Below are 13,121 nucleotides of genomic sequence, written 5' to 3'. Positions count from 1 at the left end.
CCACTTACTTCATCACTGTTCCACCGATTGGACACAATTGGCCGCAAGCGTTTGACACACACAACCTCACGCATATCTTCGTATGATGGATCATTGGGCACCATATTATAATATGGCAACTGGTACTCTTCCACTATCCCTGCAGGGAGTGAGAAAGCACAGTGGGCACAAAAATGGCTGGACAAAATGTATCAACCTACTCAGCACCTCTTACTGAACTATGGGAGTTAAAATGGATTCCTAAATAAAGAAGAGAATTATAGAGCGAATGATTCACTTTTAATAGTAAATGTGTTTTCTTCTCTTTTTCTGTGCCTAATTATTTCCTCTACCTCCATCACGGTCCCCTTCATATCTGTGGACCTACCTACATCCCTTAGGAAAAGTAAGGTGAAGTGCTCATTTACCATCAAATTTTTATTTATTTATTCATTTTGCATGTGCGCATACACAAGAGAGCAAGCAAGCCAGGGAGGGGCAGAGGGAGAGGGAAAATCTTGAGCTCCATGCTCAGCACGGAGCCAGATGTGGGGTCTGATCTCCCAACCTTGAGATCATGAGCTGAGCTGAAACCAAGAGTTGGTCACTTACCTGACTGAGCCACCCAGGTGCCCCTTCAATTTTTAATTTGATTACTTATATACATAATTGTTCTTACTAATGAATGTGGTTTTTGTTTTTTATCTTGCCTTATTTCGTTCTGTAGTAGAAAGACAACATGATATGCAGAAAAGAGTTAACACAGCAGGCTGGAGAGTGCTATTCTTTGAAAAGGCCTGCTTGCAGGGTTGGCACTGGGCCGGTATCTGGGAACTTGCTGGGGAAACAATTCCCTACATGCTCATATAAAACTTTCCCTAAATGGTAAAGGTCACTCACTGTGTGCCTAGACTATCTGTACAAACAATATGGTTTATGCTGAACACCTGCTCTCTTTCTAGGGGTCTGGAATTCTGGTACATGCTAGGTGGAGGGTGCCCATGTGACCAGCCTCCAAAAATATCTTTGGCTACTAGGTCTCTAATGAACTTTCCTGGATGACAATATTTCACATGTTGTCATAACTCACTCCTGGAGGACTGAAGCACATCCTGTTGTGACTCCATTGGGAGAGACTTCTGGAAGCTTGTGCCTGGTTTCCTCTGAACTTTGCTCCATGCACCATTTCCCTTGGGTGATTGCATCTGTATCCTTGCACTGTAATAAACCTTAGCTGTGAGGACAACGATATGCTAAGACCGGTATGTCCTTGTAGTGAAATCACAGAACCTGGGAGTGGCCTTGGGGATCCCTGACATACGTGACATCAAGTCATATAAATGGAGCTGTTCCTTTTTTGAATAATGATACAAACATAACCGGAAACCCACTACCTGAAGTCTTACCTCCTGTGATACAACGACGAGCCATTTCCCAAATGATCAGGCCAAAGCTATAGATGTCGGCCATTATGTAGGGCTGGAAATGGTTTTTATTCAAGCTCTCATCTAGCACTTCCGGAGCCATGTAGCGTTTGGTACCCACCCTGGTATTCAAGGGTACGTCAACTTCATTTGTGTCGCTGAAAGAGAAGACAGTGTTCAGATTGAGGGCCAGGAACAAAACAGTTTATCTTGTATTTTTGTCTCATTTTTTAAGTCAGACTCTTCCTTCCACATGTATACATACACACACACACACACACACACACACACACACACAAAACACATAAATATATAAAAAAATTAAATTAAAAAAAAAAATCTACCTACCCACCTACCAATTTTATATCTCAACATTCCCTTAACTGAATTCTCTGGGACCAGATAAGATCTTACAATTTAGCATTTCCCAGATTTTAGAAAAGTAATATGCCCTTTAATATATGTTACAGATTACACAACACCCCAGAGCAGGGTCCGGGACAGCACCCAATCAGAATCATTACTGTCTGCAGTGAAAAGCTAAGTATGAATATTCATATTATCCTGGATAAAGACAATAAACACCTCACATCAGTTTGAGTTCTGTCACCTGACATGTTTAGCGCCTCTCTAAGAAAAAGGACGGTACTGAATAGAAGAAAGCACAGTAGATAATTATGTCCCAGAACAAGCAAATGTAAAACTAAACTGAGAGGAATCATTGCCTTTACTGTTCTCATATGATAAACTCAGCCTTTGTGACACAGGGTTATATTTTCTTTTTGAGTCCAACCAACTTAGTTCTGTTATCAGTAATGTTTACATAATCATGTTGACAATCAGTAATAAATGGCGTTTATTGGTTTCTCAATTTTTGGATTAAATTTTAGAGTTGGAAGACATAAATGTTTTGTAACTTAGGCCCCCAATTCTGGCGGGTTCTGGAAACTACTTTGAAGCCGAGATTAATGTAATGTATTTTAGATTTTCTTAAACAGTACCTGATGAGTATGTGAGCCTATGAGGACCACAACAATAAAGAATAACAGGACCAGAACAATGTAACAGCTAGGTAAGTTACTTTTATTTTATAACCTGAAATGAATTCTGAAATTCATTTCATGGCTACTGTATCCTTGAGTTTTAACAGTATTATAAAAGCTTCAACGGTTTCCTAAAACTTTGATAATTCTATATAAAAAATATCAACAATTTCAAGTGGTGATGGAGAAACGCATACTTCTAACTCTGTTTATGGGAGTGTATACCGATGAACGCTTCCTTAAGGAAGAGCCTGCAATTATACTGGACTTTAACAGGCACATACTCTGTGTAGCCCCTTCTCTAGGAATCCACCACAAACAAATACTTACACAAGCAGTCAAGGATATTACACATAGGTAAAATACAACATGTAGTAAGGCATTTTTCAAATAATAGAGACAACTTTAATGCCCATCAGTTGGGTCACATTACATCCACATAATGGAAAACTGCATCAACACTGTTTCAAAGAATGAAGCAGATCTACATAAATTGCAACAGAATGATGTCTAAGATAATAAAAAGCAGGAAATCAAGAATTATGTAGAGTAGGATGTAATTTTTGTAAAAAACAAAACAAAATACAAAAACCCTAAAAAACAGAAAAACAAAACACCAAGACAAAAAATCCCAACTCTTTATTTATATAACCAGATAAGCCCAAAAACATGTTTGGAATTCCACTATCCTGAATCCAAACAGGCAAATATCTTTTGGAGAGTCCAATGATTTCAAAACAGAAGGCAAAGAACTGCTTACCTGTTGAATTTAACAGCAAGGCCCAGGTCAGCGATACAGCAACTTCCATTTCTCTTAATGAGGATGTTTTTGCTTTTTAGGTCTCGATGAGCTATTGCAGGCTTTCCTTGGGTGCCATAAATTTCTGTGTGGAGATGGCACAGACCACAGGCAGCCGAATAAGCCAGCTTGAGCAGGGCTCTGGTGTCTAGTGTAGCACATTTCAGGAAATCATAGAGGGATCCGTTTTCATGGTAATCAGTAATCAAATAGAGCTGAGTCCAGGAACCTGTACCTTTAATGTCTGCTGCTATGAAACCTATACAATTAATGGGTTTAAAGGGTTAGTTATCAGAGATGGGCAAGAAGAATATTGAATGCTAATTCAAGATACTGAAAATAACTTTGGTATCTTGTACAGATAATAAAAATTTAATTTGCCTAACAAAATCTCTTGAATGTGTACCATTCTTTCCTGCCATTTACACAGACAACTCTACATTTCCGCAGTATATTTAAAATAATCTTAATGATAATCATGAAAATGACAATCATATGTCTAAGAAAAAAATAATGTATCAGGAAATAGCCTGGGGAAATGCTGTCCACTTCCATGATTCTCTAAGCACAACAGAAGGTGGAAAAATTTTCAATTTCAAACTGAAAAGTGAACACATTAAAGTAATAGAGTTAAAATGTTCAACCACAAGTTTGCTCCTAAGCCAGCTGCCATTTGCTCATCAAGCCTCAGCATATCTGCATTTCTATCTGGCTCACTGATAAGCAGGGCCATGATACTGGCCTCCTTTTTTTCTTTTCTTGTCCCTTTTCCCTTCAGAAGAAGGTCAGTGAGTGCTGGGTTGAATAATGTGTTCCTCCCATACCATGCCAATTCATGTCCACTTGGTACCCGTATATGTGACCTTCTTTGGAGGAGGGTCTTTGTAGATAGAACCAAGTTCAGAGGAGGTCAATACTAGATTAGGGTGGGTCCTGATTCAATGACCAGTATCCTTACAAAAGGGGAATGTGGACATAAAAGGGGTGAGGGCCATGGGACAACAGAGAGTAAGAGTGTTATCTCCAAGCCAAGAAGTGCCAAAAGTTGCTGGCAGTCACCAGAAGCTGAGGGGAGAGGTAAGGAAGGGGCCTCTCCTAGAGCCTTCGGAGAGCATGGTCCTGCTGACACCCTCCTTTTAAACTTCTGGCTTCCATAACTCTGGGAAAAAAGATTTCTGTTGTTTTAAGCCATCCAGTTTGTGGTAATTTGTTGTGACAGCCCTTAGAAAACTAACAGTTAAGTGTCTGGAATACTTGTGGCAATGTGCTATGCACTCTCTAAATTAAAGGGTAGGGAAACAGTAGCTGAAAAGTCAGGGAAGCTAGAGGAGTTTCTGTACTCTACTCATCAGATCATACCTAATTATTTTACTGTTTTGAAAAGAAAGTGGGGAGGGGCATTCAGTTTATAAAAGGCAAAAAGCACGTATAGTTAAAGTTACATTAGAAAATTGCTTAAATTATCTTTAAAAAACTTGGGCTGTGTTACTCTAGGAGTAAGTCCAATAAACTAGTACTACTTCCAATTTGAAACTCCCTATTGTTTTCTTAGCTGGAGAGTAAATAAAGCCGTTGGTGGCCATGCAGGATTGTTTTGTATTTAAACTGTGTATTCTCTTGGGTTTCCTTGAGCCAGATGCACATAATGGAGTTCAGTATGTTTTCATAGCCTGTGTGGCAGGCTTCCACTGCAACCCACTAACCCTGCTGGAATATGGGATCGGCCGAAACCAAACATGTACCCACCAAGTATGTTTTCATGGCGCATCAGCACAGTCTGATAGATTTCCGTTTCTCGAAACCAGCTAGCTTCTTCGGTGGTAAAAAACACTTTGACTGCCACCTTTTCACCACGCCATTTACCCATCCACACTTCTCCATATCGGCCTTTACCAACTTGCCGAACCATCTGAATCTGTTTGGCAATAGTTCGCTGAACCTTCACAAAGAAAAGCAAAAAATGTTTGTGCTGTTCTTGATGAAAAGAACCTGCTGAGACGGAGAAAGTGGCCCATGGCATCTCCCATCAAAAAGGACGGGATGTACAACCAACCCACCCCAACGGTAGAATTTATAAAGGATTTAAAAGAAGACGAAACAACATAAAATATATTGTGAAATTGCACACTAATGGGTTAGTCAACGTGACATTTTTGCTGTTTGCAGAAACGGTCAACATACTTCCGCTCCCAGTCCCAGTCCACACTCCCTTGGGTAGTCTCCTCTGCAGACTCTGGACGTGGACACAGGATTTGTTTTTGGCAATGGAACCAACAGCAAATGTGATTCAAGTGGAGACTTGAAAAGGGTTTGTGCTCTGGGGCCTGCCCTTCCTTGCTGTTCTGGAGAACTCTGTGACCAGTAAACAAAACTCTGGGAGCCACCAGCGGTGTCCATGAACTACACCATCTAACTCTAGCTGAGCAGGGCCAGAAAAGGAACTGCCCAGCAGACCCACAGAATCATGAGAAATAAAAAATGTTTGTTGCTTCGAGCCACTAAACTTAGGAGTGCTTTACTATGCAGCAAGATCTAAATGACAGTTAAAAATCTTTCACCTAAGGGTGCCCGGTGGCTCAGTGGGTTAAAGCCTCTGCCTTCGGCTCGGGTCATGATCCCAGGTTCCTGGGATTGAGTCCGGCATTAGGCTTTCTGCTCAGCAGGGAGCCTGCTTCCCTTCCTCTCTCTCTGCCTGCCTCTCTGCCTACTTGTGATCTCTTTCTGTCAAATAAATAAAATCTTAAAAAAAAAAAAAAAATCTTCCGCTCAAGTCATTAAGACCATCCCTGATTTGGCCCCTACCTGACTCTCCAGCCTCATCGTTTGCTATCATGACCTGCCCTCACCCCTCTTATTCACCTTATTTCAGCTTTTAGAATTCACTCGTGCATATTCCCGTCTCAAAGTCTTTTGGCATGTGCAGTTTCCGTTACTTAAGAGGGCTGTTTCTCTTTGGAACACCTTCATAGCATACGTATACCTTTCAGCTGCTGCACTTATCACAATTATAATTTTATTATTATTTATATATGGATTTGTTTGAATTCTATTCCTTCCCACTCACAGAATATAGGGATTTGTTTAGGGGAACACCTGAAATGTAGTGCTTTCATTAATGTTTGTTGACTCAGAGACGCACATTAGTTGCTACTTTTCATTTTCAGAACCACTAGTGGCCATTCTAAACTAAAAAGAACCCCAAGGTCCAGGCTGGAAATGCAGTTAAAGTGAACTAGATTTTGTACATACCTAAACTGACTTACTTTATGTATCACTTATTTCAGAATCCTTTTGTAACTTTTAAAGAAAGGATTATTGGGGTGTAAGTTACATATAACAAAATCCACTCATTTTGACAATTGCGTTTAGATAAGTATACACAGTCATGTAACCATCAACACCACAATTAAGATACAGAACGTTTCCATCACCCAAGAAAGTTCCCTCTTGCCTCTTTAAAGTCAATCCCCTCTTCATCCACCCCCCAGGCCATGGCATCACTGATCTGTTTCCTTTCCCTACAATTTTTTATCTTTTCTAGAATATCACATAAATGAAAACATACAATATGTAGTCTTTTGCGTCTAGCTTTTTTCGCTTAGCATAAAACACTTCAAAATTCATCTGTACTGTTGTTGCCTGTATCAGTAGTTTTTTATTGATGAGGAAATGTCCCACTGTATGAATGCAGATCTCGTCTGTAAATACTTTGTGGAAGAACTGCTTCATGGTAATAGAAAGTATATGTTTCACCTTTCAGTCAACTGTTAATCGGCTTCCCAAAGTGCCTGAAATGTTTTCATTTCAATCAGCAATGTATGAATTTCTAGCTGATCTATATTCTTTTCCGCACGTAATGTTCTTGGTCTTAGTCACACTAGTGGATGTGCAGCGTCTTGCTTTGATGTTGAATTTGCTTTTCCCTGCCTTTTCATGTGCTTATCTGCCATTCCTTTCTCTTATTTTGTGAAGTACCTGTTCAAATCTTCTGTCCATTTTTAAAAATTGGGTTGTCTTATTACTGAATTGTAGACAAACACAAACTCTTTCAGATCTGTGTTGCCAGTTTGCGACTTATTTTTTCCTCTGCTTAAGTTAAGTGTCTTTTGAATAGGAAAATTTCAAATTTTGAGAAAGCCTAATTTATCATCTTAAAAAATGATTCATGTCTTTTGTGTCCTAAGAAACCTTTGGTTAACTGAAAGTCACAATGATTTTCTAAAACATTTTCTTTTAAAGGTTTTTACACTTTAACTTTACATTTTACATTTAAGTCTATGACCCATTTCAAGGTAATTTCATATTTGGAGGTAAGGGTCGTGATACACTTTTTGAGAAATGGATGCTCAATCTTCCCTGCATGATATGTGGAACAGACTGTCTTCTCCCCACTGAATTACTCTGTCACCCCAATCAAGTGACATTTGTGTCCATGTCTATGGACATTTTCTTCCACTGACACATGTATTTATCCTTATCCTCAAGGACCACACTAAACTGATTACTGTAGCTTTACAGTAGGTCCAGAAATCAGGTAGTGAATCCTCTTTGTTCTTTTGTTTTGGCTCTTCTAGGTCCTTTGTGTTTCCACATAATATCAATTTCTACAAATGCTTGCTCTGGATTGAATGAAAACTGTAGGTCAACTTACAACAACTGAAATTTTAACACTGAGTCTACTGACTGACAAACAGGATATACATCTCCCCTTATTTAGGGCTCTGTTAACTTCTTTCGGAAATGTTTTCTAATTTTCAGTGCACAGGTTTTACATAAATTTTGTTAAGCTTATTCTAAAATATTTGGAAATATTTTTGGAAGCTATTTTAAATGATACTGCTTTTAATATTTTAATTCCTAACTGCTCGTTGACAGTATACCTAAATTCAACGATTTCTATAGAGTGACTTTATAGTCTGTCACCCTGATAAACTCACTTAGTGGTTGTTGTAGCTTTATGGTAACATCCTTGAAATTTTTCTTTGTAGATAATCATGCTGTCTGCACATGAAGACAGTTTTACTTTTTCTTTTCTAATTCATTCACAGAATTATTTAATTCAATAAATTTAAAAAATTAGAGAACAGTGTATTTACTTTAAACAAATGCAATTAAACAATTAAAAATACATCTGATATCTACCTTTTATTAATTTGAAATAGTTATACTTCTCTCAACCAATGAGTTTAATCTTAGGTGCGAGGAATTTATACCTGACTCCTCTTCACGTTGGCTGTTCAAAGCAAAACTCGCGAGCTAACGCTAGCACTTATACAGCACTGCATGATCACATTTTCTCTCCTGCTTGTGGCTCTATCTTCCGGCCTATTCTATTTTTCTTGTTTCATAGTTCTTATTTTTAACTGATTTCTTCTTGCATGACTGCAGCCATCTTTTTAAATAAGGAGGAAGGGAAAAAAGTGTTAAGTAACGTTCCCTAATCCGTAACAATTACACTGCCTACCATTATATAAGGACACATTCTGTACCAATAAATCATTCACGTTTATATGACATTTTATCTTACCAATAAAGGTAGCCCAGATCCACTACCAGAACTCTGTGACTGGTCAATAAGGTCTTTTAATGATTCTCCAACTGGAATAAATGCTTCATCTTGTTCCAAATCACGATTATAACGACGTCTGCTTGAGATGCTCTTGCAATAATGTCTTTTAAAAAAGCAGAAAATAACCTACATTAAAATTCCAAAACTACAAAATTCTAGGGTGAGAAATATCTTGAGGTTGTTGATACCATTATCCTTCCTTCAGATAGGATCACATCCAAATTAGTCTTACAGGATAATATCTCTTCTGTTAAAGTCAAGTCCAAGAATGGAGTTTATGAGGTAGAGTTCTATGTACATGCTAAAATGGAAAGATGTCTACAGTGCACTGGCTAGTGAAAAAAAAAAACAGATTAAAAAAAAGCATGCAGAGTGTGATCCTAGCTATACAATTTTAAAAAATTATATATATCTACATATGTCTAAAAAGATCAGCAGAGATAGAGAACAAGTTCTAAATAACAGTTATTTCCGGGGATGCTGGAGTACTCACCTTCTACTTTACGTGAACATTTTGATTTGAATTTGTCAGTATTTTGAATTTTGTTGTGTCAAAATGAACAATGAATATAGTTCCATTTTAAAAAAGGGAAAAGGAATTTATGCAAAGAAATCAAATAAGTTCTCTGAACTCATTCTGACAGTTTTAAAGATTCTCTTCTTACAATTTCAGATTATGAAATATTTCAAACATACAAGAAAGTAGAGATTTAACTGCCACCCACGTGTAGACCATTTAAACTGAATAAATATTAATATTATATTTATTTTAAAGAAATAAACATTAGAAATATTTGAAGCTCCTGCCACTTCCCTGATAATTCCATTTCCTTCCTTTACTCTTGAGAAACAAACACTATCCTGAAAGGTTGTTACGTCCTCTTCCTATTTATCTACCACCGATATACATATTCATAAACAACACTGTTTCTCTGGATACAAATGGACTCGAATGGCATATGCTGTATTTACTTGACATCCTTCTTTAAAAACACACACACACACACAAACTTCCTTATGTCTTATATACTTATCCATGCTGATACATGTTTAAAAACAAGAGCTCATGTTTATTGATGCTGAGTGTGTCAGGCCTTGTTCTAGGACTTACTCCATCTTTACAAAACTCCTAAGAGGTGAATACTATTGCTCCTGTTTTACAGGTGAGAAAACCATGGCCCAGTGGTTCATCATCTGTCCCAAGTCAGACACCACCAGGTGGTGAAGCTGGGATCCAAACCCAGACTGGGTCTGGGAGCCACAGTCTCCCTCATTACTATTCTGCCAGAGAAATGATTTAAACGGTGCCTTGGGTTCTTGTTAGAAATTTACCACAATTTACTCTGACAGTCATATTTGTTAATTCTGAAAGTTTGCTAATACAAATAGTAACACAAAAATTATTTTTGTGCCAGTCTCTTTAGCAGGAGTGTAAGAATTTCTTGAAGTTACACATATTTTCTTTTTTTTTTTTTTAAGATTTATTTATTTATTTGACAGAGTAAAAGAGCACAAGCAGGGAGAGTGGAAGAGGGAGAAGGAGGCTCCCTGCTTAGTAGGGAGCCCAATGCAGGACTCGATCCCAGCACCCTGAGATCATGACCCAAGCCGAAGGCAGTCACTTAACCAACTGAGCCACCCAGACACCCCTCAAAAGTAGACATACTTTCAATTTTAGTGATATCACTAAATTGCTCTCCAAAGTGGATTAATTTATAAAGTATAGTAATAATATTATGCCATAAAATATTTTATACTTTATAATACTATATTTTATAATATAAATGCATTGATATAATTATAATAGAAATATATAACATATATTATACTAGTATAGTATACACTAAATGCAGAACATATATAGAACATGTAGTATATATTATACTATTAGTATTATGTCTATTATATACTATGCTATATATTATACTACATATAATACTATCATTGTATTTTTAATGTATTATAAAGTATAATATCACACTGTGTATTTCCCCATTTTCTAGTGCAAACTTGGAGCTGGCACATTTTTAGGCTGTTCATATTTTTTTCTATAGTTCATTTTTTTTCCTGTGAACTGCTCATCATAGTTTTTGCCTATTCTATGAAGTGCCTATTCTTGCTATTCAACAAGGATGTTTTCTCTCTTTTTCTCAATGATTCATTAGGAATTCCTTATGTAATCTGGATGCTAAATCTGATAATTATGCTACAAGAGTCTTTTCTCAGTCTCTTAGTATCCTGTCATTCCACTTACGGTGATGGTTTTCCCCCCTTTTGGATACATGCTTTTATGTCTTAAGACCATCTTCTCAACCCTAACATCATTAGCATGTTTTAAGGGTGTTTAAATTCTGATTCTCTCATTTAGTCCTTTAACCCATTTGGCACTTACAATAAAGGATGGAAATTACAGAAAGCATCAAGTCAGATTTGTTTCCTCTCTGGATAGCCCAATACACTTAGCCATTTTGAATTTTATTTTTAAAACCTTACATGGGTAATGTAACTCGAATGGTTTAAGATTTAAAAGGCACAAAAGTACATGCAATGAATAATCTTCCTCCTGCCCTTCCCTGCGCCACCAGGGAGGAACTGGAAAAAACCTGGAACTGGAACTATTTCCACAATTTCTTCGGTAATATTCTGAGGAGCATTTATGTCTATTTAGATAAAAATACATACATTGCTGTTCGTCTCCCGTTTTTCTTGTTTCTTCAAGAAATGGTAGTGTACCGTAAATACTGTCCTGCATCCTGCTTTTTCACTTCGCAACCTATCCGTGTGCTCAGTCAGTCCACAGCAGTACATAAAGGGCCTCCTTTTCCTTTCATGGCGGAACAATAGTCCCTTGTACTGCAGTTAACCATTCCTTCACCAGGAACATTTACGTTGTTTCTAGTTTTACATCATATAAGGCTAAAATGAAAAAAGTTTCTGGCATACCTGTATGCAAACTGCTAGAAGTTAGAACTGAATTTGGAATTTTGATGGAATGTTCCACTAACCTCCTCTTTGAAGGTTATACCAGTTACAAATCCCCACCATTATAGGATAGCCCATCCTTCCCACACTCACCCACACCTTTATAACACTTCTAGAACTTTGTTTTTAATTTTATCCAAGATCTACTCTCATCTATTTTTTAAAAAAATATGTGTATAACTGACTCCCCCAAAATGTAACTACTAATAGCCTGCTGTTGACTGGAAGCCTTACCAATAAAACAAACACCTGATTATCACATATTTTTTTATCCAGTGTGTAGTATATGCTGTATTCTTAAAATAGAGTAAGCTCTTAGAGAAAAAAATGTATTAAGAAAATTATGAGATAAAGAAATTGTATTTACAGTACTATGCTGTATTGAAAAAAGATCTACATGTAAATGGACCGAGGCGGTTCAAACCCATGTTGTTCAAGTGTCAACTATATATACTGGAGTTCCCAAAGACAAGGAGAGAAGAGGAGAGAGAGTGAAATATTTTAAGAAAAAAAAAAAAAAAAAAAAAAAAAAAAAAGGTTTTTTTTTTTTTTTCAGACTTAATTAGAACTGTAAACCTATAGAGCCAAAGTACAAGAAACTCAAAGAAACCTACACCAAGGTACATCATTATCAAATTGCCCAAAACCAGTAATAAAGAAAAAAAAATCTTAGATGCAGCCAGAGTAAAAGGGCAGATTAGGTATAGAAGAAGAAAGGTAAGGATGGGTGGTAGCTGACTTTTCAGGGGAAACAATGCATAAAGCAGAGCAGCAGCCTCTTCAAAGTGCTCAAGGAAAGAGGCGCGTGGGTGGCTCAATTGGTTAAGCCTCTGCCTTCAGCTCAGGTCACGATCTCAGGGTCCTGGGATTGAGCCCTGGACTCCCTGCTCAGCAGGAAACCTGCTTCTTCTCCCTCTGCTTGTTCTCTGTCTGCCAAATAAAATCTTTTTGACTGTACAGGGGTCAGTGCCCCTAACCCCTGCACTGTTCAATACACACACACACACACGCAAACACACACACACATTAGGCTGCTTGAAGTCCCACAACTCACTGGTGCTGAATTCATTTTTTAAGTGATTTTTTAATGGTTTAGTTTGTTTAGTTTCTTCTTTTAAAAAAGATTTTATTTATCTGACAGAGAGAGAGAGAACCCAAGTAGGGGGAGCAGCAGAGTGAGAGGAAGAAGCAGGCTCCCCACTGAGCAGGGAGCCCGATGTGGGGCTCGATCACAGCACCCTGGGATCATGACCTGAGCCAAAGGTACATGCTTAACGACTGAGCCACCGAGGCATTCCATTTGTTTAGTGTCTTCATGCCTGATC

At 37.8% G+C, this 13,121-nt stretch overlaps 1 protein-coding gene across 1 annotated transcript in view; it reads right to left on the bottom strand.

Moving 5' to 3' along the window:
* The window catches only part of BMPR1A (bone morphogenetic protein receptor type 1A), a 34,670-nt gene that overhangs the window by 3,200 nt on the left and 18,349 nt on the right, over positions 1-13,121 (bottom strand). The window contains exons 6-10 of the mRNA XM_046027110.1: positions 8,773-8,917; positions 4,992-5,184; positions 3,207-3,504; positions 1,386-1,561; positions 9-139 (exon numbers count right to left, since the gene is read on the bottom strand). Of these exons, the coding sequence (XP_045883066.1) occupies positions 9-139; positions 1,386-1,561; positions 3,207-3,504; positions 4,992-5,184; positions 8,773-8,917 (943 nt within the window). The remainder of the gene's footprint in view (positions 1-8; positions 140-1,385; positions 1,562-3,206; positions 3,505-4,991; positions 5,185-8,772; positions 8,918-13,121) is intronic.

The sequence above is a fragment of the Meles meles genome, chromosome 13, assembly GCF_922984935.1.
Source record: "Meles meles chromosome 13, mMelMel3.1 paternal haplotype, whole genome shotgun sequence".
NCBI lineage: Eukaryota > Metazoa > Chordata > Mammalia > Carnivora > Mustelidae > Meles > Meles meles.
Note: the sequence above shows the minus strand (reverse complement) of the source record. Positions and strands in the feature narration are given on the sequence as shown.